The 26,001-nt window shown below is 40.3% G+C and overlaps 2 protein-coding genes across 3 annotated transcripts; both read right to left on the reverse strand.

The window, feature by feature from the left end:
- Positions 1–612: 612 nt before the first annotated feature.
- borcs5 (BLOC-1 related complex subunit 5) lies at positions 613–5,990 on the reverse strand. Of its 2 annotated transcripts, none has more exons than XM_040132994.1 (4): positions 5,525–5,990; positions 4,567–4,710; positions 3,457–3,614; positions 613–2,538 (listed from the first exon to the last, which is right to left on the reverse strand). In XM_040132994.1, the coding sequence occupies exons 1-4, from the start codon at positions 5,580–5,582 to the stop codon at positions 2,305–2,307; spliced, it is 594 nt and encodes a 197-aa protein (XP_039988928.1). In that variant the 5' UTR covers positions 5,583–5,990; the 3' UTR covers positions 613–2,304. The 2 variants fall into 2 exon arrangements, with proteins under 2 accessions (XP_039988928.1, XP_039988929.1); XM_040132995.1 differs by lacking the exon at positions 5,525–5,990 and adding an exon at positions 4,889–5,518.
- Positions 5,991–6,969: 979 nt separating this feature from the next.
- smc1b (structural maintenance of chromosomes 1B) lies at positions 6,970–24,844 on the reverse strand. The gene is given in 26 exon segments (XM_040132996.1): positions 6,970–7,852; positions 7,954–8,064; positions 8,927–8,996; positions 9,748–9,899; positions 10,816–10,970; positions 11,179–11,335; positions 11,456–11,554; positions 11,810–11,963; positions 12,657–12,802; positions 13,066–13,207; positions 13,431–13,537; positions 13,979–14,095; positions 14,340–14,477; positions 14,622–14,768; positions 15,044–15,235; positions 15,401–15,586; positions 15,939–16,146; positions 16,335–16,417; positions 16,582–16,722; positions 17,184–17,442; positions 17,828–18,066; positions 19,324–19,527; positions 20,328–20,489; positions 20,538–20,552; positions 23,234–23,280; positions 24,605–24,844. Coding segments are annotated over 26 exon segments (3,810 nt in total). The 5' UTR covers positions 24,840–24,844; the 3' UTR covers positions 6,970–7,708.
- Between the last annotated feature and the right edge of the window lie 1,157 nt (positions 24,845–26,001).

The raw sequence follows: 26,001 nt of genomic DNA on the forward strand, positions 1-26,001 counted from the left end.
ATCAACACGGTCTGGGGTGATGGGACTCTGGTCAAATTAAGAGGAAAAAAAAAAAAAAATCATCAGATTGTACAAAGAAAGTAAGTGGACTTCAGGCTCTACGGACAGGTTTTGGCTGGTTGTTGGTCAGATATCCATCACTGTCCAATTCTCTCCAACCAGTGTGATATTGCCTGTTTGAGCTGGTTATGGTTTGGGGTTACAAGGGGGGAAGAAAAAAAAAAAAAATCTAGGAAATCTGGTGAGCACTGTGATAATGAAATGACTATAGTGATAGAGAGCGGCAGATGTGAATGCAATTACACGCTCAGATGAGATAGGGCTTTCTGAAGCGCTAGTAGAACTAATGGAAATGAACAGGTGATTAGACAGTTAAATATTTTTAAAGTCACGGGTCTGATTCCTCTGACAGTCAGTGGTCGAGCAGAAACAGCAGACACCCAAGCTCTTGCATATTCATTGACGCAACTCTGTTTTTCGACTTTTAACCTTAAAACATGAGTCAGGGAGCCACGGACTGTGTTGCGTTACCTCTGGCACCACCTAGTGGACTTACACAGGCTTATACTGAAACACTACTGCAACGATAACACCATTTTTCAAGCGTTTCTTTATTGCCACAATGCAAACTGACCAGTGATTATGTACTTAAAGGGTTCGCTCAGCGTAATGAGAGAAAAAAAAAAAAAAAAAAAACCCACACAAACACACGCACGCACACACACTTAATGCTGTAAGCACCAGAAATAAAATTCCTGTTACATCCATTGTAATGTGGTGGCAGCAGCAGACAGATATTTATAGACGTGGGCCGATAAAACCAAGGCTACCTGCATGGACAGAGACCAGTTGGGAGGAAGCAAGAAAATACTTTGTTTTTTCCGTTAATATTTAGGAAGCTCTTTAAGCTTAATGAAGAATGACTTATGATACAATTATTCAACAGATGAAGTAGCGAAGTTAACGTGATCACTTCCCAACAAAATATGACTGTTTCTCAAACGCCACTTATAGTGTAACAGCTTTGAGGATTTGTGAATCTTTGGTATGTGTGATGTTTGGCTATAATTGTGAAAAGCGAACACAGGAAGTTAACGCTGGGATTTGGTACGATGATCTAAAAGCATGGTTTGGACGGAGATCTGTGTCGAGTGGGTTAACTTCATTAAACGTTAGGGTTTCACCTCTGCACCCATTTTCTCCACCAATATTCTGACCTGAAGCATCAGGGTGTCTGTATAGTCCCTTCTTTTTTTTTTTTTAAATGTATCTTTATTCACTGTTTTGCAAGAAAAAAAAGTCTTGATACAACTGCTTAAGGACAAGCATCCAAATAAATAAGAAAAAAATGTACAGCACATCCATGCTCTTTGTGTAATCCAGACGTAATAATCTTTCTTCGTACACTCCGTGAGTCTCTTCGCCATAACATCCCGAAAATGATACGCCGATGCAGTTCAGAAAACTCAAAGCCGTCACTCTGCACACAAGCAGTTCTTGGAAGGACGCTTCAGACGGGGAACCAGGAATATGGCGTGGGAGTGAGATGAATATCAGGATCACAGACCACAAATATTTGTAATGTGAAGTGCGCGATCCAAAACGATTCCACTGCAAGTTCTCAAGCGCCTCTGATGTTTTGACAGGTGTATGCAAATCTCGAGAGCAGCGCGAACCATTTTGAGACACTTCTATGTTGCTCACACCCAAATTTGAGTCTCTAAAACTTGCGACACATCTCCAAAGATTTTGGAGCCTATGGAATTCATTCTGTCTCTTTCATATGCGTTTGTTCCTCCCCTGCCTCTGGATTAGCAATGAGAGCATGTAGCTGGAAACTTTCCAGTTTTATTCCCTGCAGGGAAGAGATGATGAATAATAATCTCCAGGGCCTCCACTTGCATGGTCAGGGTACACTTTAACGCAGCACTTGGTGGGTTCAGAACTGATCCCGCAGAGCTGCTCGGCGGCCAGTGGCGGGAGGGTGTGGCTAAACTCTGGTGTGAATGCGTTTGCAGTTCAGAAGTGCTGAAGTACGTGGGATGTTGCTTATTTAGACCATGTGTGTTCAGCAAAATGTCCTGCATTAAGGAAAAGAACTGATCGTGATCTGGAGAGCTGACCAAAGCAGTCTTACGCCTGAGCTCATCCTCTACTATGAAAACAAAATACACTTTAATGTATGAAGACTTCTACTCGTGTAAATACTTGGTATCCCTACAGCTGGACAGACCTGCGATTCCTCCTGGACAGAGGACTGGATGGAGACTTGGGTAGAAGGCAGCTGTGTTGCTTTTCAGGGGGCTACTTTGCGGCAGAATCCCCGTCAGGCCTCATGCTGAAGGGCTCCAGGCGCTCGCTCTCAGGCAGCATGTTGTTAAGGCGCTCCATCAGCGGCACCGTCTGGTCAATTCCCATTTGGATGCGTCTCAGGATCAGGGACATCTCGTTGACCTTCTGGATCTGCTCGGCATACTTCGCGTAGCGTTTCTGGCGCTCCTGCATTATGCTGAACAAGGTTTCCACTGACAAGTCCATCTGGAAAGAAACAGACGGGAGAGAGACAGAGAGATACTCTGTGACTTTTGATGACACTTTGAATCATCTCAGAGTAAAACAGAGAGAAATAGTTTAGACGATTTATAAACCTCAGAAAATTCTGCTTCACCGCTGCCTTATACTAAAAACACTACAACATGTATAAAATGTATATGTATATTTATGTTTATATACAATATTAATGCAAATGTAATTGATTGGAAAAAAAACAAAAAAACAATTCAGACAATACCATGTGTCCAATAAATATGTAAAGTTTTAGCACATCCTTCCTCGAATGCCGCTGTCTTTATCAAACATCACAAATGCAAAAATGAAATTATTTTAACATGTAATCAAGTCCCAATGACTGTTACTGTATGAAGTCTTGCACTTTTTTCGTCTTTGGAATATGACTGCAAATAATGATCATTTTCATTACTGATGATTCAAATAATTTGTTTTTTCAATATTTTTTAATTGATCAACTATTGGATCTATGAAATTAAAAAAAAATGCAGTTTCCCTGCATCACTGTGATGTCTTCAAATTACTTTTAACTGGCATCAGTCCAAAAACTTTGACAGAAATTTAATTTACAATTTTCTTTGCTACAAAACAAAGAAAAGCAGCAAATCCTCACATCTGAGACGTGTGTGAATAAGTGAATATTTGGATCTTTTGCTCAATAAAGTACTTTTACGATGAATTCATTTTCCAAACTGTCATCGAGTTCCTGTAGACTGTAGATAGCTGTGGAAATAAAAACATGCTCATGCTAGTGGTTCACACATTTCTTTACCATGTTGACATTAATCCAACCCGCTGGGAGCAAAACAGTTAATATTGTTGTTTTGGGGCTGAACAGTTACACACCCTGTATAATACAGGTCCCGTACTGCACTAAGGTATTCTTACCTCTTTGATCCTCTTGACAAGGGCGTTCTGGTCGAAGGCCACGGCCTCGGCACACTGGTGTAGGTGGTCCTGGTACCGGACGCAGAGCTGCAGAACCTGAGCTGCATCCAGCCTTTCCAGACACACACTGCTGGGTGACGTCTGGCCACTCAGCACGCCTGTGGAGAGAGAAGAACGAGGGACTTACGTGGACATGTTGGAACGGAGTAACACTTGACAAGAGCACAACGCTTGGTAATTATTGTAATCAGCTGTGCACAGGATCTGACAGAGCCACCCTTCCTGCTATTTCAGGAGTGCGCCTACACGGGAAACTTGGCTCATTATCCACCCTCTAAACACAGCGATAATGGGTTGCAGTGACAATTAGCAAGAATATGAAAATGTACCTGTGGGGACTGGTTGAAAATCATGTGAAGTCACACAAAAGATCTGCACACTGCACTAACAGCTCCTCATAAATTCAATCTATCAGAGCAACATTTTAAGCCATGAATAAATCTTTGTCAGATATAGTCAAGACTTACCAGAGACCCAGACATCGCTATATTATATTTAATTAACTGACTTCTGTTCTAAAAATTGTGGTCTACAAAAAGTTTTTCAGACGTGTGCGCTCTACACTAAACACCAAATGACAATCCATGTGTTGAGCCAAATCGCTGCTGGTGGTCCAATGCCTCCTTACACGTGAACACGTCCGAGGCTTCCCAAATGCACATATCTGATCTTAAAGCATTCAGTATCTGCCAGAGAATGCGGGCTGAGCGCTTGTGGATCGAAGTGTATTCTAAGATCTACGCTCTGTTATCTGTTTACGAAGTAACAGTCTAAATCCAATGCAATGCGTCCTACCTTCACACAAGTTAAAACACACAGTTTTCTTCGAAACACCGAACTACATTCTCCGAAATGTTCATGAAGTTGAGACCTTTCAAAACAGTTTCATTAAAAACTGAACATTATAACTGTAATATAACTGTACATTGTATGAGACTGCATTAGTTTTATCCTCACCTAAAGCATCCAAAGCACCTTATTTACCTGACAAACTGTCTGACACATGACACTGAAATCGATGTGGGCAAGCCGGGGAACTTAAAACGGTACCTTTCAAAAGGGGCTGAAAGGTGGGTATTTCTTGAAGCTTTATGACATCTGGGTCGTTGTGGATGTTCCGCATTGACTGGGTCCCCTGGGCCACAACCACGATATCGTCCATCTTGGCCTTCTGCTTCGCCGGAGACGGCACCGCTGCAACCACAACCACATTCCCGTTAATCGTAACAGGCACAAATGACGCCGCATCGCTTCATCTGGTTACGGACGCATCACTGGCCGGTAACCCCCCCCCCCCCAAAACACAAAATCTGACAATGTGTTAAGTATGTTTTTGAAGATTTACTGTGGTTTACACTGATTAGAGACTCACATCCTTCACTTAGGGAGAAGAAGTAATGTCACGATGTAAAAAAAATACTCTTTTAAAAGCACAGATGCGATATCCAAAATCCAACTAGAGCAAAAAATACAGAAGCAGAGCTGCATCGATTAGTCGATTAACCAGTTAGTCGATCAACGATAAACATTAAATCATTTTGTGCCATTCTTTTTAAAGAAAACTGAAGCTGAAGAAAACTTCAGCTTCTCAAATGTGAATACCATCTGCTTTCCTTTGTTTTCTATGTTAGTAAACTCATTATGTCTAATTGTGATGGGCATTTTTGACATTTTACTGACCAAATGACTGACTGATTAATCAATAGCAAAAATAATCTTAATTGCAGCCCCACTATTATCAGAAAAATGAGCAGATGGTATCAAAGTATTAATTAGGCAGAATGGTCCATTTCAGAGTAAATGTATGCGTTACTTTTATTGAAGCATTAACGGCACAGAAGATTACAACTTTACTTTGACCTTACTTCCCCTCAACGCCACTGACAATGCAATGTCACTCTATTTATAGCAAGCTAATACACCTTGGTTTACTTCTGCAGAGACCGATAAAGGATAAAAACAAAAATACTGAATGTGATGTGTTTAATGCTGCAGAGGACAGTTTAACCTGATGAGCTGTAATCGGAGTGTTTGTGCTCCGCTTCCCCGCTCTGCTCGGCTCCCATGGTGCCGACGTCTGGCTAGCAAGCTAGCGGGTAGCTTTCGCCAACGTTTCCAGAATCTGCGGCGAAATAACCCCCCCCCCCTCGAATACGTTGATGGTGGACCGTCTGCGGAGTCTTCACAGGACCCCCGAACACATTCGGGCTGGCGGCGAGGCAACCATGTAAAGTCAGGGTTGTCGGCTACCCTGCGGTTTCGATGTCAGCTGTGTCCGCTAACGGTCTGGTATCAGTTGTTCACGCTACAATCTACTCGGTAACAGGCCACGGGACGTTTACTTGAAGCTAAATGAGCCCTAACCCCGGCGGCGAGTGATACCCACGTAGTTTAGGGGATTAAACAATCTTCGCGTGAACGTTACGTGACAAAAAATGACTTCAGCTCACGACGAGGCGGCACTTCCGTAAATATTGATCACGGGGTCTACCCGTGGATTGTCTATGCTGTCTACCACCCAGACCAAAACATTACCGCCCCCTGCCGCTGCTGCGGTCTAACTGCACCGGACCGGCACAGGGTTCCTGCGGTGTTCACCGAATCACATTTAAGACTTTTCATGACCTTTTTTACTCCCTCACTGGATGCAGTTAAGCGAATGAATTTATTGACATTTCTATCACGTTTCTGTCAGCACGTCCCAGCTGTTTATAACAATAATTCCCAGTGATATAATTAATCAATGTGACCTGGACCCATGAATGGACTTACTGGCCAGGCCCGCGGGGACCCCCGGTCCAGAGCCTCTGTTATGAAGTGACTGTTCATGTGTCTTGTTTGAAAGTCATAGCTCAGTTAAAAGACTACAAAAACCAAGCAAAACTATCCCAATGAGATACAAAAAAACCACAGAGAGACACAGAATGTCCACAATGAGACCCTAAAAGACCACAGACACAAAACGACCACAGAGAAATAAAACCAGATGCAAAATGTCCACACTGAGACCCTCGAAGACCAGAGACACAAGATGACAAACAATGCAGTGTCTCTTTCAGTCTGGGGGTCCCAGACAGGAGGGGTGGGGGTCCTTTAACCTTTCTATGCCCACGGGCCCATCGTCTCATAATCCATCCACGCCTGGACCAAAATAAAAGGGAGAAAATTGGTGGACAGATTAACCAATTAACATCAATAATAACCGATTGAAGTTTTCCACGATGAGTCGATGCGCTTCAAAGTCACTCTCCCGGCCAAAAGTGAGGATTCATGTTACCGTCTATGGCAGGCACGAAAAAATTATTGTAAGTGAAAATAATGACTTTTATTACTTTCTAAAAAATCCTCCTGAAATCAATCACCCTGCTATGAATCTAGTTTTTCCTGTTATAGTTTTATTTATTTTTTTTGCTGAGAACAAATAATAATAATACTAATTGGTAATACTGGTAACTACTACTACCGATATGGACACTCCAACTGTAAAATGGAGCTAATGCTTTTAAATGGATAAAACTTTCAACTTTCTAGAGTAATTGTGCCCCTTTGTGGCCAACTGAGGCCTCCAGAAAACAATACACGCATCAGAAAACGCACACACAGCTTCGTCAACACTGTGGAATTTATGAACAGGACACACAAGTCACACTGAAAAGAATAACTTAAATACAGAACAACTCAAGTAACAAATGCTAAAACAAGTTGATAATATATTTTCTAACATTTAACCCCTCTGACTAACAGGGAACATCTTGGATCATAAACAATCATTAACATAAACGTTCTTTTAACGCTGTTGTATATGCAGTCTGCAGGAGCAGCACCGCTGTATTTAAGACTGTCTTTGTGTGTTTATTCTTCCCCTGTCCCCCTTCAGTCTTGTTACTGACTAAATTTGCAAGAATTTACTCGTGTGGGTTAATTTGAAAACACAACCTGCTGATAAAGTGGCTCAGGAATCCAATCAAAAACTAAATACCTGGAGCTTTAAATGGCTACCACAGGAAAACGATTCAATGAACTACAAAAATCAATTTACTAAAATCAGTGTAGTAAAACAGCCTAAAAATTGAACATAAAAGTCATTATTTGGTGTTAACTACTTTGCCTTTACATCTAGTCAAAACCTGAGAACACTGAGAACTGATACGGTCAATGAAAATAAAGGCAATGGAAACACAAAATGAGAGCTTCATGCAGGTGACTCGAGGCTATGCGAATCCCGTCTCTCGTCCACTCTGTCCTCCGCGCCGGTCTGTTTCCCACCGTCGTCTTCAACCAGAGGGTAGGGTCGCATGTCCAGGGTCAGAATGCGGCTGAACATGCATTCTTCAAACTGCGGGGAAAATGGCAAACAATGTAGTGACCGCACTGACATGCAATGAAGAAATAAAAGAGTTCCCCTCCGACTTCCAACAGGTCTTAAACGTTTGTTACGTCTGAGTAGACTCCCAGCAAAGCGTCTGCCTTGGAGAAAAACTCCTCCTTCAGGGAGATGACAATGATCTGCATGTTCTCTCTGGACTCCTCCCTGATGAAACTGGTCACCTGGATGCAAACCGAAAACACCCAACACAAGATATGCAGAAATGCAATCCATGAAAATAAGGTAATAGGACAATAGTGCATGGATGAACACACAAAACCTAATGTAAAATCTTAACAATTACATGAATGACATTACGTTGTTTATACATTTTTTTTTTTTTTAGGTCTTAGTGCTGTGGCTTATTTCCCTGCAAGCAAAATAAAATAGATCTCATCTCTCAATCAGAAACTATGTTGCTAGAAAGCCCAATAGCTCTAACTGCCCCGACACACAAGTAAAACCATACCCAATAATAGCATGTATGGTTGTAATTTTATTTTTCAATTAATCTTTCAGTGAATTACCAGAAAAAAAGTGAAAAGTCCCCATCACAATTTCCCTAAACTCAATGTGGCAGTTTAAAAATGTCCTCTTTTGTCCTAAGTCTAAAACCCAAAGATCTTCAGTTAACAATGATATAAAAGAGAGAAACGAGACAAAAAGAAAACAGTAAATCCTCCCATTGCAGAGTATAGAATCAAAACATATTGGCATTGTTGATTAATAAATTACTTAAACCCTTAGTAACATGTTTTTAGCCACTTTGAACACAACACTAACATATTGTCACCTTATAAGTTGATATATGATATTGCTTATTAAAAAATCCAGCAGTTACAGAGCAACATTATCACTCAGTCTAAGTTCAACTTTCACCGCTCTGTTATGTTCCCCCACCAACTCCTGAGGGAAATATCTGGCTCTTTAGCTGCTAAATGCTCCACTATGTTCACCAGCTGCTCTCGTAACTGTGTCCATCTGCTGCTTGGTGCCGAGCAGGCAGTAAACCCGGCAAACCCTGGATGCAGCCGGAGAACTTACCTTGCCGATGTTGGTGTTGTCCAAGGCGGCATCCACTTCATCCAAGATGAAGAAAGGAGCAGGGCGGAAGCTGAGAGAAATGACACAGACACCAGCGTGCCCAACAGCACAGACACACTAAACCAGTAGCATGGGTGAAATGTCAAAGCCACAGCCGTGATAGAGAAGTGGTTCAACAAATAATAGATAATGTGGGACAAGTGCTTCAGAAGGAAACAAGTGTCTTTCAAAAGGGATTAAAAAAAAAAAAGACTTGAATTTAACAAAGAACATAGTTTCAGCACAAAAGAAAATAAGAAAGCAGCAGCAGCAGCAATGGATGGGACTCAGGGGAGATGTCAAGTGTCTCTTTAGAGGAGACTTTTTCACTTAAAGTTGATGATGTGAAAGAGGAGAGGAGCACAAGGCTCTTCAAATTACAAAGCCTACAAATTACTTTAATAGTCCATTAATCACTTTGAAAACTTGTGGTTATTACCAGATAAGTACCCCCAACTTTCTGAGAGATATTTCATGGTGTGTCAACAGCTGTGCAGCAATTCCCTCTGTTCTGTTCTGAATTTCTGTTGGGGGTAATTATGCAACCGTCCAGCTAACAATTAACGTCAACGAAACACTAATGTTGTTATATTATTCCAGGAAACATCTGTCACTGAAGATGACTTTCAGTTTATTCTACTCATTATCTGGTGCTATTATAGACACGCAATGTTTATGTGATCTCCCTTATCTCATTTTCAGTTTCATCTATTATACTCTGTTGGATTGTACTCTAATGTAATCTAGTCTGTTTTGGGGTCTTATTGAGCTTCCAGGGTTACCTGTGGATGGCGAACACCAGGGCCAGAGCAGCGATGGCCTTTTCTCCACCAGACAGATTGTCCATGGACATGAAGCGTTTCCCCGGCGCCACGCAGTTGTAGTTGATGCCTCCGAGGTACGGCTCATCTGGATTGTCTGCACTCAGAATGGCCTGGAGCACATACAGCGGTCTCTATTAATTTCTTTAACTGAAACTCGTCCCTCTAAGGCATCTTGTTTCTGCCCCTAACGAAAAGGTTTGTGGAGGGTTTACCAAGTTAAATCTAAAGACTTTTTAGGACAGTTTTAATACCACATGGAATGAGATTTAAAAGCTGTTTCACGTACATACTGGCCGAAGTATGAAAAATAAAAATGAAAACCAGCGGGGACGATGAGATCTAGAATTGCTTACCAAGTGCGTGCAATTATTGATAATTATATAATCATTTTTATTCAGTACTTCCCAGCAGTATATAAAATGATTCCTAATAAAGTCATTAATCAATCATTAAACAGGACCTAGACCTGCATAAGCAGCAGAAAATAGATGGATGAATGGATTAACCAATTAAAACCTAACTAATTTATGTAAAGGTCATATTTTACTAATTTTACTTAAGGTCAGAGGTCTGGAACAACAGCACTGTGGATTTACCAGTCATTTTTGCTAAAACCACACACAGAAACATTTTATTAGCAGCATTAACGCCATCGGAAGAAAAAATATTTAAGAAGTGAAATTAAATACTTTTTAATACCTGCTAAGGCCTTTTTGAGGAAATTGAAATCAATCACTTTAAGCCCCATCAATACCTACAGATACCCTGTAACACCATCTGCAATGTCCAGTGCTAATGAGTATTGTTAAATATTGTTCAATATTCATTGTGAAGTGCACACAAAACCTACTGGTTGGTTATTAGACCAAAAACGTTTAAGTCAGTCAAGTATGACCAAGCAAAGCTGACGTTGACAGTTCTTTTTACAAACGTGACTGCGGGGGAGGGAAGAAAAATGCAGATAAACACAATTAAAAAAAAACAGAGAAACGTTGTGTTTCTGTGATCGACATTTTGTTGCTTCACCTGAGCACTGCTGTTCCTGCAAATTTTTTTATAGATCTGATCGATTACGACGGACACATGCTCAAAGCACCGGCTGAAGAGGTGGAAGCGCTGCGCTTTGACTTGCTCGAACTCCTGGCTGCACTTTCTGGCTACTCTGGTGCTGGTGTCAAAGGCTGAGTGAGGGGGAGGAAACGAAGCTGAATCACCAATCCAGATACTTTAGTTATCATACTTCAACTCAACTAACAGTACTACTACAACATTAAGCAACACATTCCATGTGGGAATAAAAATTTAAATAGATCAATTAAGTGCTTTTGATTGGCAAAATATTTTTTTATATTCCACCTATCACGCTTGATAGATGAAGAAACTGAATACCTTCTGTCACTCCCTGTAACTTGTCCTTCACCTCCCTCATCCTCTCCAGAGCTTTCAGGTTGGGGGCAGTGGTGCGATGCAGCACCGCCTCTATGGAGGACACTGACTCCTTCAGCTTCTCTAGGCAAGCCTCCACCTCCCCCTCCGCCTGCAGACCCTGTACACACACACATTCAATGCACGCATGTGCTGTACACATGTTTTGCGGTGCACGCTGGTCAAACGAACATACAGCGCTAAGGGAAAGTTAGTGTACTGATGAAGCTTGATGTCCCACCCTGAACTCTGCCTCCAGTTCAGAGTAATCGATGACTAGCTGTGCCTCTCTCTCGTAGATGTCCATGGTGGCTGAAGTGCTTTCAGATTCTGTGTCCAGCTGCAAATACCACAAGAGTCAGTCATCAGATAAGACTGGCACCAGAAGTGCTTCAAGTCCTTTCCTCAGTAAGGTTTCTCAGTCTTCATTACTCTAATATCAGGGTTCCTAGAGCTTCTTTAATTAAATCCAAAATTTGGTCATTTCAGCTCAAATTAATATTCAGTACATTTCCAAAGCTGCACTTTGATCAGTCAGAAGACAGAGAGAACAGTCGACTGTCAAAACAGACGTCTGCGCTTCTCTTTGTCCTACCTGCACCTCACTGATTTCATTCAGGCTCCCTGACAGCAGAGTGATGGGCAGACTCTGGATCTTGCAAGCCAGCAGTAAGTTATGTCTGGCCAGGCGTTTCTGCTCCAGAGCTGTCTCTGCAGACATCACCTCCCGCTGAAGCTTCAACGACTCTCTGAGAGAAATAGAGACAAAAAAAAAAAAAAAGGCCCCATATCAAAATTTGATCATTTCTGCTGGTTTTATTTGACGCTGGATTTTATTCTCATGAAATGGAAGGATGAGGGGATGTTTTAAAAAGGAGAATATTTTGTACTAGAAAAGTAAAAAACCCACAGTACCCACCCGTGTTCTGCCCCACGCTAATGTCATATTTCAACCAGAAACTCATCACATTGCAGGAGCAAGGTTGTGTAAAAATGCACTTTACTCAAAATGTCATAACTTGTCATAATTGAAAACGTAGTTCGTTTTAAATCATATTTTCACAAATATTACTGATTAAGTAGTTCTCTTGTGTTATAACATACCTGTTAATTAATTTAGCACTGATAACAGGTTTTAATGTTGTGATTTTATCTCTTGGTGGAGGTTACAGATTGGATCTATAAACATAATTAAAGACCAGAATGATCTGAACAAATTAACATCATTACAGTCATCATTAGACTCCCCACCTTCCGTAAATTAAGTGACATTCACATGAAAAATTAAATGAGCGCCCACAGTTGGTTAGACACAACTTTTTCTCCTATCTGCCAGAGGGGAAACCTCTGTAAGAGCAGCAGTTGCAGTATTAATAGTGATGGCAGTAGTAGCAGCACGGTAACAGTGGCAAGAGCACTAGTAATATTAGAGGCAGCGTTACTTGCTGAACTCTTGAAGGTGCTGGGTTTTCTGGTCCAGCTCAGCTTTGGCAGTGACCACTTGGCTCTTCTTAGACAGCAGCCGGTTCTTCAGCTCCAGCAGTTTGTTCTGAACTTCCTCCACGGCCACCAGCAGCTTCTCCTCATCCTGCAGGGGGAATACAAACACGCAACGGCCGAAAGTTTGATCTCAGCCAGAGTGTGTCCAGCGACGGCCCAGGCGTCTACTAAACCCACAATTGCAGACTTTGAAAGGGATTAATATTCCAGGGGGAGGTGAGTTATCATTTCTGCCATGCTCCCTGGAAACTTAACTTGTCATTCTGCGTATTATTTTACCCTCTGCCAAATTACGAGAGTAAAGTGCTGTATATTAACATTAACACTGAATGGAAAGCTTGAGATTATTACCCTCCTCTGCTCTGCCATTTTTCTCTCCTCGCTGTCGATGGTCTCCTCCATTTTGTGGAGCTTCTTCTTCTGCTGCTCCAGTTGGTCAAGTGTGAACTCAAGCTGTGCATTCAGGCGACCAAGCTGACTCTCAAACTCCAGCCTGAAGAGAGAGATGTATGATGCATCACGTTGTTTGTGTTGCAAAAGACATGAGAATTTTCAGACATACTGTACAATAACTGTAACTGTGCGATGCAAGTCAGTAACTGGACAAAACTGAAGTTCATATTTGTTGTATTTCTATTATAAAAAATCATATAGAATTACATTGAAACACACTGGTAGCACGTGATACAGAAAATACTGGTGTGTGGTTGTCGTACCGTTTCTTGTCAAGCTCTGTCTGCTGTTTCAGGTGCTCCTGCTCATACTCTCGGATGCTGTCCACACCGATCTCAGCACAGAAGTCAGAAAACACCAAGTCCTCCATCTGGATACACAGATCATCTACACTGTCAAGCGCATACACAATAACCAACCACAAGGCTAGGGCTGGTAAAGGATTTGGTGGTTAAGGTTGTCCATCACCCACTAGAGCAGGATACCAGTGAAATATATTTAACAATTAAAATGTCACATTTTGTTATGTAGGCCATAGTCGCTAAATAGATGCCCCCCTCCCCCCTGTTTTTTTTTAAACACCAACTGTATACCAGTGGTTCTGGCCAATGACCTCTGGAAATTGTGCCAATTCTTGACAATGTGAGGAAGCATTATATAATTATCCGGTTTTATTGAATTTAATTATTTAACTATAAGGCTTTTTTAAAATCTCACTAGTGATACAGTAAACGTAGAGATTAAGAAAATAAAATCTCAGTTCAAGTCAGCATGCAGAAATAGGTTGTGAAAGCCCTGCAGACAGAAGTACCTGGTTGATCCTGTCTCTGATCTTCCTCATCTCTGCATCCTTTGCCTCCACACTTTCCTGCTGCATCTGGATCTGAGAGTCCAGGTTTGCTAATTCACTCTCCATACGAGAAATGTCCTGAGAACCACAGCCAGACAAGAAACGACACAGTAAGTACCGAGAAACCATCAACTCTCCCTTTGTATCTGCTCCAGTGTTATCAGGATATATCCCTGTACTTATAATATAGTTTGTTATTCAAGTGTGAGTGACATCCATAGAGAAAGTGATAGTGATACGTCTGGGGCTCTGTTTTACACGTAAACATACAGTAATGTAAATAAGCTTTTTTTTCTTCTTTAAAGAATTACTTTGATCATACCGCTTGGCATTTGAGGATGGTTTTTTTCCGAAGGTTTTCCAGCTCTGTTTTGGAGTATTTGAGGCGGGTGTGAGCACCCTGAGCCAGAGCAATGATCTGCTTCAGGTCTGACTCCTTCCGCTTCAGCCTCATCAGATCCTGTCATAAAAAACACAGCAGGACCTTTTACTGGAAAGAAAATATAAAACGTTGGACGATAATCATCTGTACACAGGGCAGGAAATCAAAAAAAATTAACCGAAGACGTTTGGTTATTGCTGCTTAGGTAGCATGTTGACTCACGCGCAGCTCAGCTGTCAGCTGGTCCTTGCGGTCCCTCAGCCGTGTCATCTCCCTCTCGTCCCAGCGGCGGGCTTTAGTCCGCAGATCACTGGAGCCTCCAGAGATCACACCTGACTTTGCAAACAGCGTCCCATCCAAGCTCACGGTCTACAGAAAACACTTCTGATTAAAGTCTCTGCTGCCAGAAACGGCCAACATGCCAGTGAGCAAGTTACTGCTTAAAGGCTCTGAGTCGTAACATTGTATTGTATGTAGTATTCAACATTGTAAGATATTGCGAGATGTTGTTTCAATGTGTATTTTAGTGTATTGTCGGGTATAATTGATGGGTGGCAAACTGAACTAAATAAAAAGCGTTGTGCTTTTGTTGTACCTGGTGGACTTAACTGACTCACATGTCCATGACCAGGGGTCAAGCTTACCTTAATGCGCTCCTGCCCGTCAAAGGCCACACTCCGAGCTTCTTTGATTGTCTCACACACCACGGCGTTGCCACAGACAAACTGCACCACTTTCCTCAGCTGGTTGGCGCCTGTGGCAGCGTTAACCTGAACAACATCCACCATCATCTTGGCACCCGGCACCTGCCTCAGTCGCTCATTCAGAGGACTCACCTGGGCACACAGTGGCGATGGTTATCACTGACGCTAGGCACGGCAAGTACCGTATGTGCACTACTCTGACTGACAAAGAAACAAACAAGTTCTGTACAGACTTTACAGCATGTCGGACTTGCTTTGGAAACGGTTTCAACTTAATTCTTTAAAGTTTCAACTTACATCCAAGTAGTCGATGGGCAGGAATGTTTCAGGTTCAGCTCGCTCCTCCTTAATGAAACAGATAGAGTCACGGGCCACTTTCTCCGAAGCCACCACAATGGCGTTCATGTAGCGGCCAAACACCTTGGTGACAGCCAGCTGGTACTTCTTATGGATGGGACTGCACAAGTCAGAGAGTCGACCATACTGGGACGGCAAAGGTCAAAGACTGGTTCAGAATAACTTCCACAGATTAAATGAAGAAATGGGAAATTTCTCTCAGATTATGCGGCCAGACTTTATGAGCAGCATAAAAAAATAGCCCTTGTTAAGTTTACTACCCGTATATTAAGACAAACAAAGGACTTTTAACATTGGAAAGGTTTTGAACGATGGATGACCATGTACTTAAGTGTTTTTTGAGGTCATATTTTTCTGATGCTTGAAGAAATACTCTTTTTTTATTTTTAGGGATTTATGACCAGCTTTCAGAAAATCCTAAATTTATCAGGAGTTGAATGATTATTATCCCTACTCATCATGCCCGTCTGTCTCTCACCAAAGTTTCGGGGTAGAGTCTGCGAAGCCTCTCCAGCAGCTCTTTGCGCTGCAGCTGGCGTCTGCTCTCCTGGCTTTCCAGGCGGGCGTTCCCCAGCTCGTCCAGCACCTGCGCCAGCTCCTGGTTCACCTCCTCGCTGCGCTGGCGGCCCCGCTGCAGCTCTGCACTCAGGCTCTCCTCCTGCTGGCGGTACTCCTCAAGGGACGACCTGAGACATACAGTGCCTTTGTAATGTATGCTCAGTTTCCTGCCTAACATTGAAGTATTTAATTTGTCACTGATAAATCACCACGGGGTTAAGTCTCCCCCGACAGTTGTGGAGTGACTGACAGGCGTTTTACTAGCTGACATTACATTGTACAGGGCATCTGGCGATAAGGTATAGACATGACATACTTGCAGGTCTTGGTGTATTCCTCCAGCTTCTCTGCTCTACGTGTTAAATCCTCCAGCTGATTCTGGTTGTTCCTGATGCCAGCCTACAGCAGATGATGTTTCAAGCATGGTATAATTCAGGATATATTAATCATAGATTCAGCAGTGTGAAAGAGTGAGATACATGTATCTTTCAGCAGTTGTTCAGTCTGTGTTTATTTACTTGAAAAGATTTACAGAGTCAGCAGAAATGTGCCTCTGACAGTACCTCCACTTCCTTCTTTCTGCGCTGGTCGAAAGCCAACTTTTCGTAGTCCGCTCTCACCTCCCAGTGCAGTTTCTCTGCCTGCTGGCTGAGGACAGCCCCCTGCTTTCGGGCCAGCTCTTTCAGCTCCTTGTATCGCTGTAACTGTAGCAGATATACATGCAAAAGCACGATATGAAAAATGTAGACAATGTCACTTTTTTGCTTATTTGTCCCTGTCGCTTTTAAGCTGGCTGCAGGTCTAAACTACCTGATATTCAATACCAGCTCAAGAGCCAAAATAAATGAAAATGAAAAGACTTTTATTTAAACGAGGACGTTCATTTTAAGCCTTTGTGAAAACTATACGTAACAAAAAATAGCATCAACTGTAAAGGCTTAAAATATCATTATACCATTCTATTGAAAATGTTTTCATTTCATATATATATAAATAAACTTATGCATTGTAAACACTGCATGAGTGGACTTATACCATGTTTATGATACATGCTGCACAAAACAAACACATTATAGTTCTCACCTTCAACCTGCCAGTTGCTGTATTTTTAATCACGTTAACTGACTTAATTCAAGGCGAAAGGAGATGTTTGCCACATACTCACCTGGTCCTCTCCCAGCTCGATGTCCCTCCCACGGGAGGCTCCCTGCTGCTGGACCTGCATCTCGTAATTCCTCCAGGTCCTCTCCAGTTCAGCGATCTCCTGCCGACCCTCTGCCAGCTCCTGTTTTTTAAGGGTCAGCAGCTTCTGACTCTTCTTCAGGGCATCACGGACCTCCTCGGCCTTCTTCATGTGATGGGAGGTGTTTACCTTGGCTTTGATGTACTGGGACCGAGACTGGGACAGGATATGCTCCTGGGCGCTGGGTAACAGAGTCAGAGGAGGCTTGGGTTAATTCTGCTCAATTGCATATTTGCTGGAACCGACCACCTATGTATTTCTATTAAATGCCAGTTCGATTAGAGATAAATATACGATTTCATCAGTAGCTTGCATTTAAAATATCCCTACACGGACAAAAATGAAAATAAAATACCTTTTTACTGCTCCATTAGCTATATTTAAGTGTACTTATATACAGAATTATATATACTGATATACTTCACATCTTGCTTACAGGTTATTCCCAATTATAAAAAGAAAATACACTATTTCACAGTTACAGTGAACTACCCCTAAAAATAAACTCAAAACACGAGAAAAACTGAACCTTCCAACAGAACTCTCCCACACACACACAAACACACCGGATCTCCTTCTCAATGTGCTGCTGCTCTCTAGTGAGACGTCCGTGTTCCTTCTTGTGGGTTTTGACCGTCTGCTCCCAGTCCACCACGTCTCTGTTCTGTGCAGCTGCAGCCTGCTGTTTCTCCCTCAGGTTGTCGCTGACAGCGCTGATGCCCTTCTCATTATGGTAGAGCTCAGCCAGGCTCAGCTGCAGGCGGTTTTGGTGAAGGTCATCTACCATTGCCTGGTACCTCTGGGCCTGGAAAAGGGGGGGGTCACTACATTTTAATTGACGCTAAACAGTCCATGATGCTATTCCTGTGAGCGCTTATACACCAGCAATGCAGGACAACATAATCTTATTCCTGCCGCTCTATCCTCCATCTACTTCAGAAGAGACAGCATGGGCCACATCCCCACATGGAGGCCAGCAGGAAGCCCCATTATAGGAAAGAAAACTCTAATAAGCTAGTAAGCTAATATTTCTTTAAAACTTTCTCTGGCACAGCATGACGTTGAATCCATATGGCAACAATATTCTTTTCCCAAAATGATAAAGTATTTAATATACACAGTGTTATGTGCTACCGCTGAACTTTATAGTTGTATTTTACCAGCAACTCTACCCTGAGAAATTAGGGCATCAGATGAAAATATTATATTTTTATCAAACATAAAATACAGTAGGGCTTCTACTAACAACAATTTTCATTATCCATTAAATTCTCTATATTCTAAATTAATCGATTTATAATTTCAATTTTAAAAATGTCAAAAACTCATGAAAATCACAAAAAAAAAAAAAAACAAATCACAGTAAGAGCCCAAGATGGAGTCTTCAGATTGCAAATCATCCCAATGGAAGATTGGGAACTACACAATGTTTCTGTTGATTGACTAATCAATTAGTTATGTTTGTTAAGCTTCAGGGAAAAACAAAGTGATTCAGGATCTGGATCTGATCAACATCGCACATTCATAGCAATCAATCAGAGCAGCACACGTGAAATCAGTCACAAACAGGTGCTAATGTGTGAAAACACTTACACATTTTACCCAAAACAATCTGCATCGAGTTGAAGTTAGTTTCAAGTTCATATCAACTGGCAGGCCATCAATAGCTGTGATCGGATGGGGTGGGGATGTGGCTGGTGGTTTAGCAGCGATTGCCGCCTCTGCAAAAATCAATTTCCTGGGGGAAACCCACACACTCCATCACAATTTGACCAGCCGTACCTCTGCGGCTATCCAACCTTCGGATCACAACGCAGGAATGGATAAATCAGGAGTTGTGGCATTAGTGATACTACTTTAGTAGCATTTTGTCGTCTAGGTTGGAAAATTACTTCAAGCCACCTGCTCTCAGCCAGAAACTTATTTTTTCTAACGGTGGTCACGAATGTATCTGGAGGATAAAGTAGTTGATAGTGTGTGGTGACTTTGGGGACGAGGACGTATGAGACTCTATAGCTGGGTTGACAGAAAACATTATATTCCTCTTCTTGTGGAACCTCACCTCCATTTTTTCCTGGGACACGTGCTTCCTCTCAACAGTGGCAGACTTCTTCTTGTTGAAGTGAAACTGTGTGTCCTCCTTGGCCTTCAGCAGCGCCTCTTTCTTCTTATCGTACTCTGCAGCATACTCTCTCGACTGGCTGATGAACTCGAACATCCTGGTCCTCTCTTTTGGGTCCTTCAAAGCTATGGACTCCACTGCCCCCTGGTGAGGAGCATAATGATTTACAGATTTAATTCGTAAGGCATTATCACTACTAGCCGTTACCAACTGTGCCTGTTTCTGGCATATTCACCATGTTTTATGTTATTCGTCAGTGTAGTGATGTTCAATGTTCTTCCTTTCATTTTTGATGTCCTAAAACGCTATTTCATTCACATAATTGTTTTTCTTTTACATACATTCACCTACAGAGATATCCACAGCATGACAATTTGTCTGACCAAAAAAAAAAAATTAAAGAATGGGAACACTTTAATTCCCCGTTTAGCATTTGTAAGCAGTAAATGAAAGTTTAATAAATGGTTTATAACACTCTATAATGTAGTTATATCTGTCAACAATTATAACTTCTAATATGAATACATATTTTTTTATCATTACAACTGCATTTTACTACATTGTCATTCATTATCTGTTTATACAGCAGCTTCCACTTATGGGTGCCCACTTGAGGAGTTATAGTTGGTGACAAATACTTATATATCTTATGTTATACTGTATATCTTATATTATAATGTGTTTTACAGTATTTATTAAATTTTTATATACTGCTAAATTCTGCTAAGTTTATATGCTGTTAAATGTTAAATAGGAGTACTTCAAGCAAAGTGTTAGCAAAAAAAATTAAGTAGAGCTGATCTTAATTATGTCCCACATCTGTAAATATTGTATATGCTATTTCAGCGTTTTCATGTTTAACACGACTAATTTCAAGACAAGTCCCAAACATATAAATATAGCGATACTGATACACATTTCAGTGCAGTCCCTTGGCGTTTTACCTGGAACACCAGACAGTTTCGAGCTTTGGTCACAATGCCAATCTTCTCAAGCTCCTCCAAGTATTTGGCTAGAGTAACATGTACGCCATTGATCCGATACTCCGAGGAGTCGCCTGAAAAGTACAATGACCAGCGGTTAACACAGATTTGAACAAACACTGACTGATGCGTTCATTCTTAGGAGAGATGGGAATCAGGCTTCAATGTCACAGCCGATACAGAACTCTGGTCAGACATGTGTCAAGACAGTGTGTTTAGCTGCTATTTCTTCACAGCAAGATCTGTGGACAATGCAGGGAACCGGGGCACTCTATGGAAAAGAGCTGCTGCTGCTGAGTTTTCAGAATTTAATTTAGCGATGCTTTGAGCACCAAAAACTAAATTTCATTTACCTCTATTGCAATTAGACTGAAGCATAAGTCTCAAGTAGAGCAAGTAGAGAAATTGCAACCTTTTTACCACGACGTTAGTAACTTGCTGAAAGGTGCAAGTAAAGTCTGGATAATATAATTTCTTAAAGTTTTTAGGCCTGGGTTAACTGCAGTTACTTTTCAGGGGTACACGTTCTGCGTCAAATGATACAAAACACGTTTATTCAAAATTATTCATAGTCTTGTAAAGTAACTGGTGACCTTTTTGATTATCAGAAGTCATTTTTTAAGCAAAACTGTCAAATATTTGCTGTTTCTAGCTTGTCGAACGTGAGAATTTGATGCTTTTCCTTCGTCACACTTGGCGGTAAACTGAACATCTCAATGAAACAAGACATCTGAGGACGTCACCTTAGTCTGTGGGAAATTTTCACCAACATTTTTCACTATTTACTGTCATTTTATAGACAAACCAATTAATCAATTTATCAGGAAAATAATCAGCAAATGAATTGATAATGAAAATGATTGTTGTAGCCTTAATTTTAACACACTGAAATGGGCCATTCTGCATAATGAGTATTTTTTCTTCCGATACTTTACAAACATTTTTCTCATAATACAGTCCTGAATGCAGGACTTTTATTTTTAACAGCATATCAGTTCAACTAGCGACTATTTTCATTATTGATTCATCTGCCCATTATTTTTATCGATTAATTGATTAATTGTTTGGTCTACGTCAAAAAATGACCATCACAACCTCGCAGAGCCAAACTTGACATCTTCAAATGTTATCTGTTTGACTCAACGTCCAAATACCCAAAAGTATTTAGTTTACCATGATACATGGCAAAGAAAAGCAGGAAATCCTGGTTTGAGAGGCTGGAGTCTGAAAATATTTGTCACTGTTTCTGTATTTTTGATTTAGAAATGACTAAAACAATTAATTCATTAAAAACATCTATTAAAAAAATGCTGATTATTTTTCAGTCGATCGACTAACCGCTTCAGCTGTAAAATTTACATTGTGGTTTTAACTACAATTTTAAAAAAAAAAATAAAAAAAAAAATCAAATAAAGAAAAAAATCAACCCACCGCAGATGGTCTCCAAGAGATGGTCATGTCTCTTCATCATCCATACCGCATGGGCACGGGAGCAGGCTGGCATGGTGGGGCCAGGTCCCTGACGTGCTGAGGGGAGGGACCAGGAGGCCGCCCCATGACTCGCCCCGAGGCCGCTCAGGCGTCAGGGACTCTAGTTAGTCCATTTTACATTTTACATTTGACACATCTTTCATCATCACTACATCAAATAAATTATCTCATCAATGTTTAAGTCTTCTTTCTTAACATGAAAGGGAAAGGAAAAGTAAAAAACAGAAATGACAATAAAACAAAATGAGCTTTTTCTTATACACTTTAATCCACTTTTAATCCAACCACCAAAACCACCACACCTAGACCTGTCAGATCTGGACTAGATCAACACTACACCAGATCAACAGTGAGAAACTACATACAAAAAAAAACTTTTTCCTCATTTTTTTTTTTCAAGACTTTTTCCTCATCAAATTAGACTAAACCTAGAACCACCATCACTAGATCTAGACTTGTCTAATCTGGATCTGGAATTATCATGACATTAACATCCATCAAGAATTTAATTGAGATTTATTTCCATTTGTGAAAATTCAAAAGGCAATTTGCTTTTTTTTTACTGTGAAAACACAACACTGACCCAGGTTAGATCAAACAACCGCTTCATAGCCACATTCATACTTCATTCCCATTCAATCACGACTAAATTACTGTTTAATAGGAAACGGTTGGGTTGTCATCTAAATTACTTCTTTTTCTTGTTCTTTGATCTTTTTTTTATTTTTGAAAAATTTCAAAAGCAGTGCTTTTGCTTTTTTTTTAAATTAGCAAAATAAAAACATTTTTTTTCACTTAATCTGAGGTTTCGTTTTAAAAGTACACACCTTCTGTTGATCCCCTGATCCGTTTTTTAAGTAGTTACTTCTGTTTTGTATTAGTTAAGATTAACCAGGTTAGGTTGATAAAAGGAAGAAATGTAACAGGTTTTTAGTCTAGACCCGGTCTGGATGGAGAAAACGCAGGGAAATAGCACTTTTTTTTTTTTTTTTTTCACAAAATAAATGGTTTTTTCATCTCTCTGAAAGTGTTTCAAAAACGGCGTTGAGATTCATTCTAGTTTACTTTACTTAACATAATACGATAATTAAAAAAAAAAAAAAAAAAAAAAAAATGTTGCAATTTTTTTTTTTTGAAATTTGAAATTGGATGCTAACTTTAGCTTCTGTGATCTAAGCTAAATTTTAGGATCAAGCAAAAACTAACATTAAGTGCTGTTTAAAAAAAAAAATAAAATAAAACTTTTACATAAATTCCAATAAAAAAAAAATCAACAAAATAAAATTACAAAGACAAGAATATTACACAGATCATCCTGGTCTCTTCATTCCATCGATGATTCTCCCATGTGCTCATCATCGGCAGTGCGGCATGGCAGGTGCGTGGATGTGTGCTGTGGAGGCCATCTCTCTGCTCTCCTTGACTGATGAGGGAGCTCAGGCTCCCCTCCCAGGGCGGGGCTCCCCCGTCCATCACATCACTTACATCTTTTCCATCACATCTCTATATCACTCTTAATCTCACACAACTAACATAAGTTAACAGTTTAACATCTTCTTCTTTAAGTTTTAAGAAAGGAAAAAAGTTAAGGGAAGTCAAAGGAAAAATACTCAACAACCAGTTCTCTTTTCTTCAATCACCCTTTTCTTCAAAACCCACCACCACACACCACAAACCACACCAACTGAGATCACTCACAGACCAGTCAAACCTAACAACACACTAAAAAAACTACATACAGTTAAAATTTTTTTTCAATTTCTTTTTTTTTCATCACCAGACTAGATCAGACCAGATCTAAAACAACCATATCTAGTCTAGACCAAACTAGGACTACATCATCATCACCTAAGCATAAAATCCTGTTTTAATAAACACATTATTGATTCATTTTTTTTTATTCCATTTGTGAAAACACAAAAAGGCAATTTCGCTGCTTTTTTCCACTTTCACTTCACTCACCAGGACAACACGCACAACTTTCAGATCTCCCTCTCTCCTCTAGGGCCCTCTTCAATGGGATAAGCAAACTGGAGGTTTAAAAATAAGGTTCAGGTTTATCTGATCAGGTTCTTCTATCTTCTTCCTTTCTTTCTTTTTTTTTTAAACAGCATTTCAAAATTGCAATTTTTCTTTTTTTGCCATTTTTCACAAATTCAGCGGAATAAACGGAAAACGGAGAATCTGAAACGGAGTTTGTTCCTCCCCTTTCCCTGTTTTTCCGTTGGACTGTTTTTTTTTTTTTTTTAACTGTGTTTATTGATTGACCGTCCAGGTAACTGATAAAGAACTGGGTTTGTAGGTTTTTTTTTAGTCTAGACCGGTCTGGGAAGAAATAAAACTTTTTTTTTTTTTTTTTTTTAAAATGTAAATTTCAAAAATCTAAAAAGTGGGTTGGGTTTCAGTTTTTTTTTAGTTTTATTTAGACGTTTTTTTAACTTTTAGCTTAATTAATGGTTTAAAAAAAAAACAAAAAAAAAAAAAAACAAAAATTTCACTTTTTTTCACTTTTCTGAAAATGAAATAATAACTTTAGCTTCTGTGATCTAAGCTAAATTTTAGGATCAAGCAAAAACTAACATTAAGTGCTGTTTAAAAAAAAAAAAAAGACTTTTACATCGTCTTTTATTCAGTCGTTTACACCAAATTAACGTGGCAAAAAACAGGTCTATGCTAAAATCCGTCGACCTAACAAAACCCCGTCCGACAGTGGGCGTCGTCTGTCAGCACCGGCAGCTAGCATTAGCTGGCTAGAGAGCTGGATAAGTTGACGGCAAAAAAAAAAAAAAAAAAGAAAGAAGTTCACTTACCTGAACCATTCGTGCCGATTATACAATTAAATCGCATGAAGGGACCGATAACTTGCTTCCCTCGCCAAGACTTGAAGTTTTCGATGTCAATTTGTTTCAGGTAGCCCATTTTAGTGTAACCGTAGCCGAGGGTGACCCGGGGAGCTAACGCCTGTGTCAGCGGCGAAGTCATTGAAAGTAGGCAGGTCTCGAAAGAAAAAAAAAAAAACAACTAAAAAACAGGCGGCAAACTGAGGTTTTTCCTCCATTTGAAACACAAAATACATTTCACTTGTATTTCCCCTTGAAAACAACAACAGGGGTTTATATTCTTCTAATTTTGTTCCTGTTTTACACACTTAAAATGAACATTCCGTGCGTATATAAAGGCCCATTTATTCATTTATACACGAAAAGCCTGGAAGCCAAAGTTTGTTTTTGTATGAAACGTTATAATTTTACATTACAATAACAATAAATAATCGACTGCTTTGGGCTGAATAACTCCTTGTATGTGAAACAGTACTAGAGCCTCCCATCTGTAATGTGCCATTTTTCTCAAGCAGAACCTTTTGAAATAGTTTCAGTTTACTGCAGAGTAGACAAACATCACTGATGCAAACACGCTTTCTGTTATTATTTAACCCCCATCCCTGTATTAGGACCTGGTAGCAGGTTCAAATCCTGTGCTTTCAGGTTTAATACTACGGATACAATTTTTGCATATACACGCAAGAAATGTGCTTTTTGGTCTCTTAAGTTTGATAATGCTACTTTTATGTTCCGACAGACTGGGAAGGCACTTGTTGGAAACCCAATTCACCTCAATTCTGCAAATAAGCCCGTATTAATTCAGACCTACAAAGCTCCGATACAAGCACAGCTTGCGAAGAATTATCCGGTTGTCCATTATTATGAAATACAGTATTCCTTTCTCAGTGTAGCGGACAAAGTTAGATGGTTTTTCCACTTTTGTCTTATGGTCAGAGCATAATGAAGACCCAAAAAAAAAAATTAAATAAATAATGTTGTATCATGTTGTAAAAACCTCACAATGAGAACCATTTAGAGAACCATTACAGATGCATGTGTTTACTCGATTCTGTTATTTGTAGGCGTCACAATAGATGTATTAAAAGAAGAAGTGGGCCCACTGAGGCTGCATATGAAGGAGGCCCAGATTTATGTGCCACCGTCACTGGCTTCACCTAACTTCAATTACCACCCCTGATCATTTAATAAACTGTGGTCTTGACTTACATGACTAAGAAAGCCCAAACGACACTGCTTTAAAAACCACGTTTTGCTCACTTTTCTAAATCAGACTCAAATATTTAAATTCCAATTACCCAATC

Source organism: Xiphias gladius, chromosome 8 (assembly GCF_016859285.1).
Source record: "Xiphias gladius isolate SHS-SW01 ecotype Sanya breed wild chromosome 8, ASM1685928v1, whole genome shotgun sequence".
NCBI classification, from domain to species: Eukaryota; Metazoa; Chordata; class Actinopteri; order Istiophoriformes; family Xiphiidae; genus Xiphias; species Xiphias gladius.

What these genes read in the sequence shown, in the direction of transcription:
- borcs5 (XM_040132994.1), bottom strand. Translation starts at nt 5,582, where the DNA reads ATGGGAGCCGAGCAGAGCGGGGAAGCGGAGCACAAACACTCCGATTAC. An exon ending in CTCCGATTACAGCTCATCAG is followed by an intron (nt 4,711 to 5,524) that starts GTTAAACTGTCC and finishes TTGTGGTTGCAG; the next exon opens with CGGTGCCGTCTCCGGCGAAG. An exon ending in TTGTCAAGAGGATCAAAGAG is followed by an intron (nt 2,539 to 3,456) that starts GTAAGAATACCT and finishes GTTTCTTTCCAG; the next exon opens with ATGGACTTGTCAGTGGAAAC.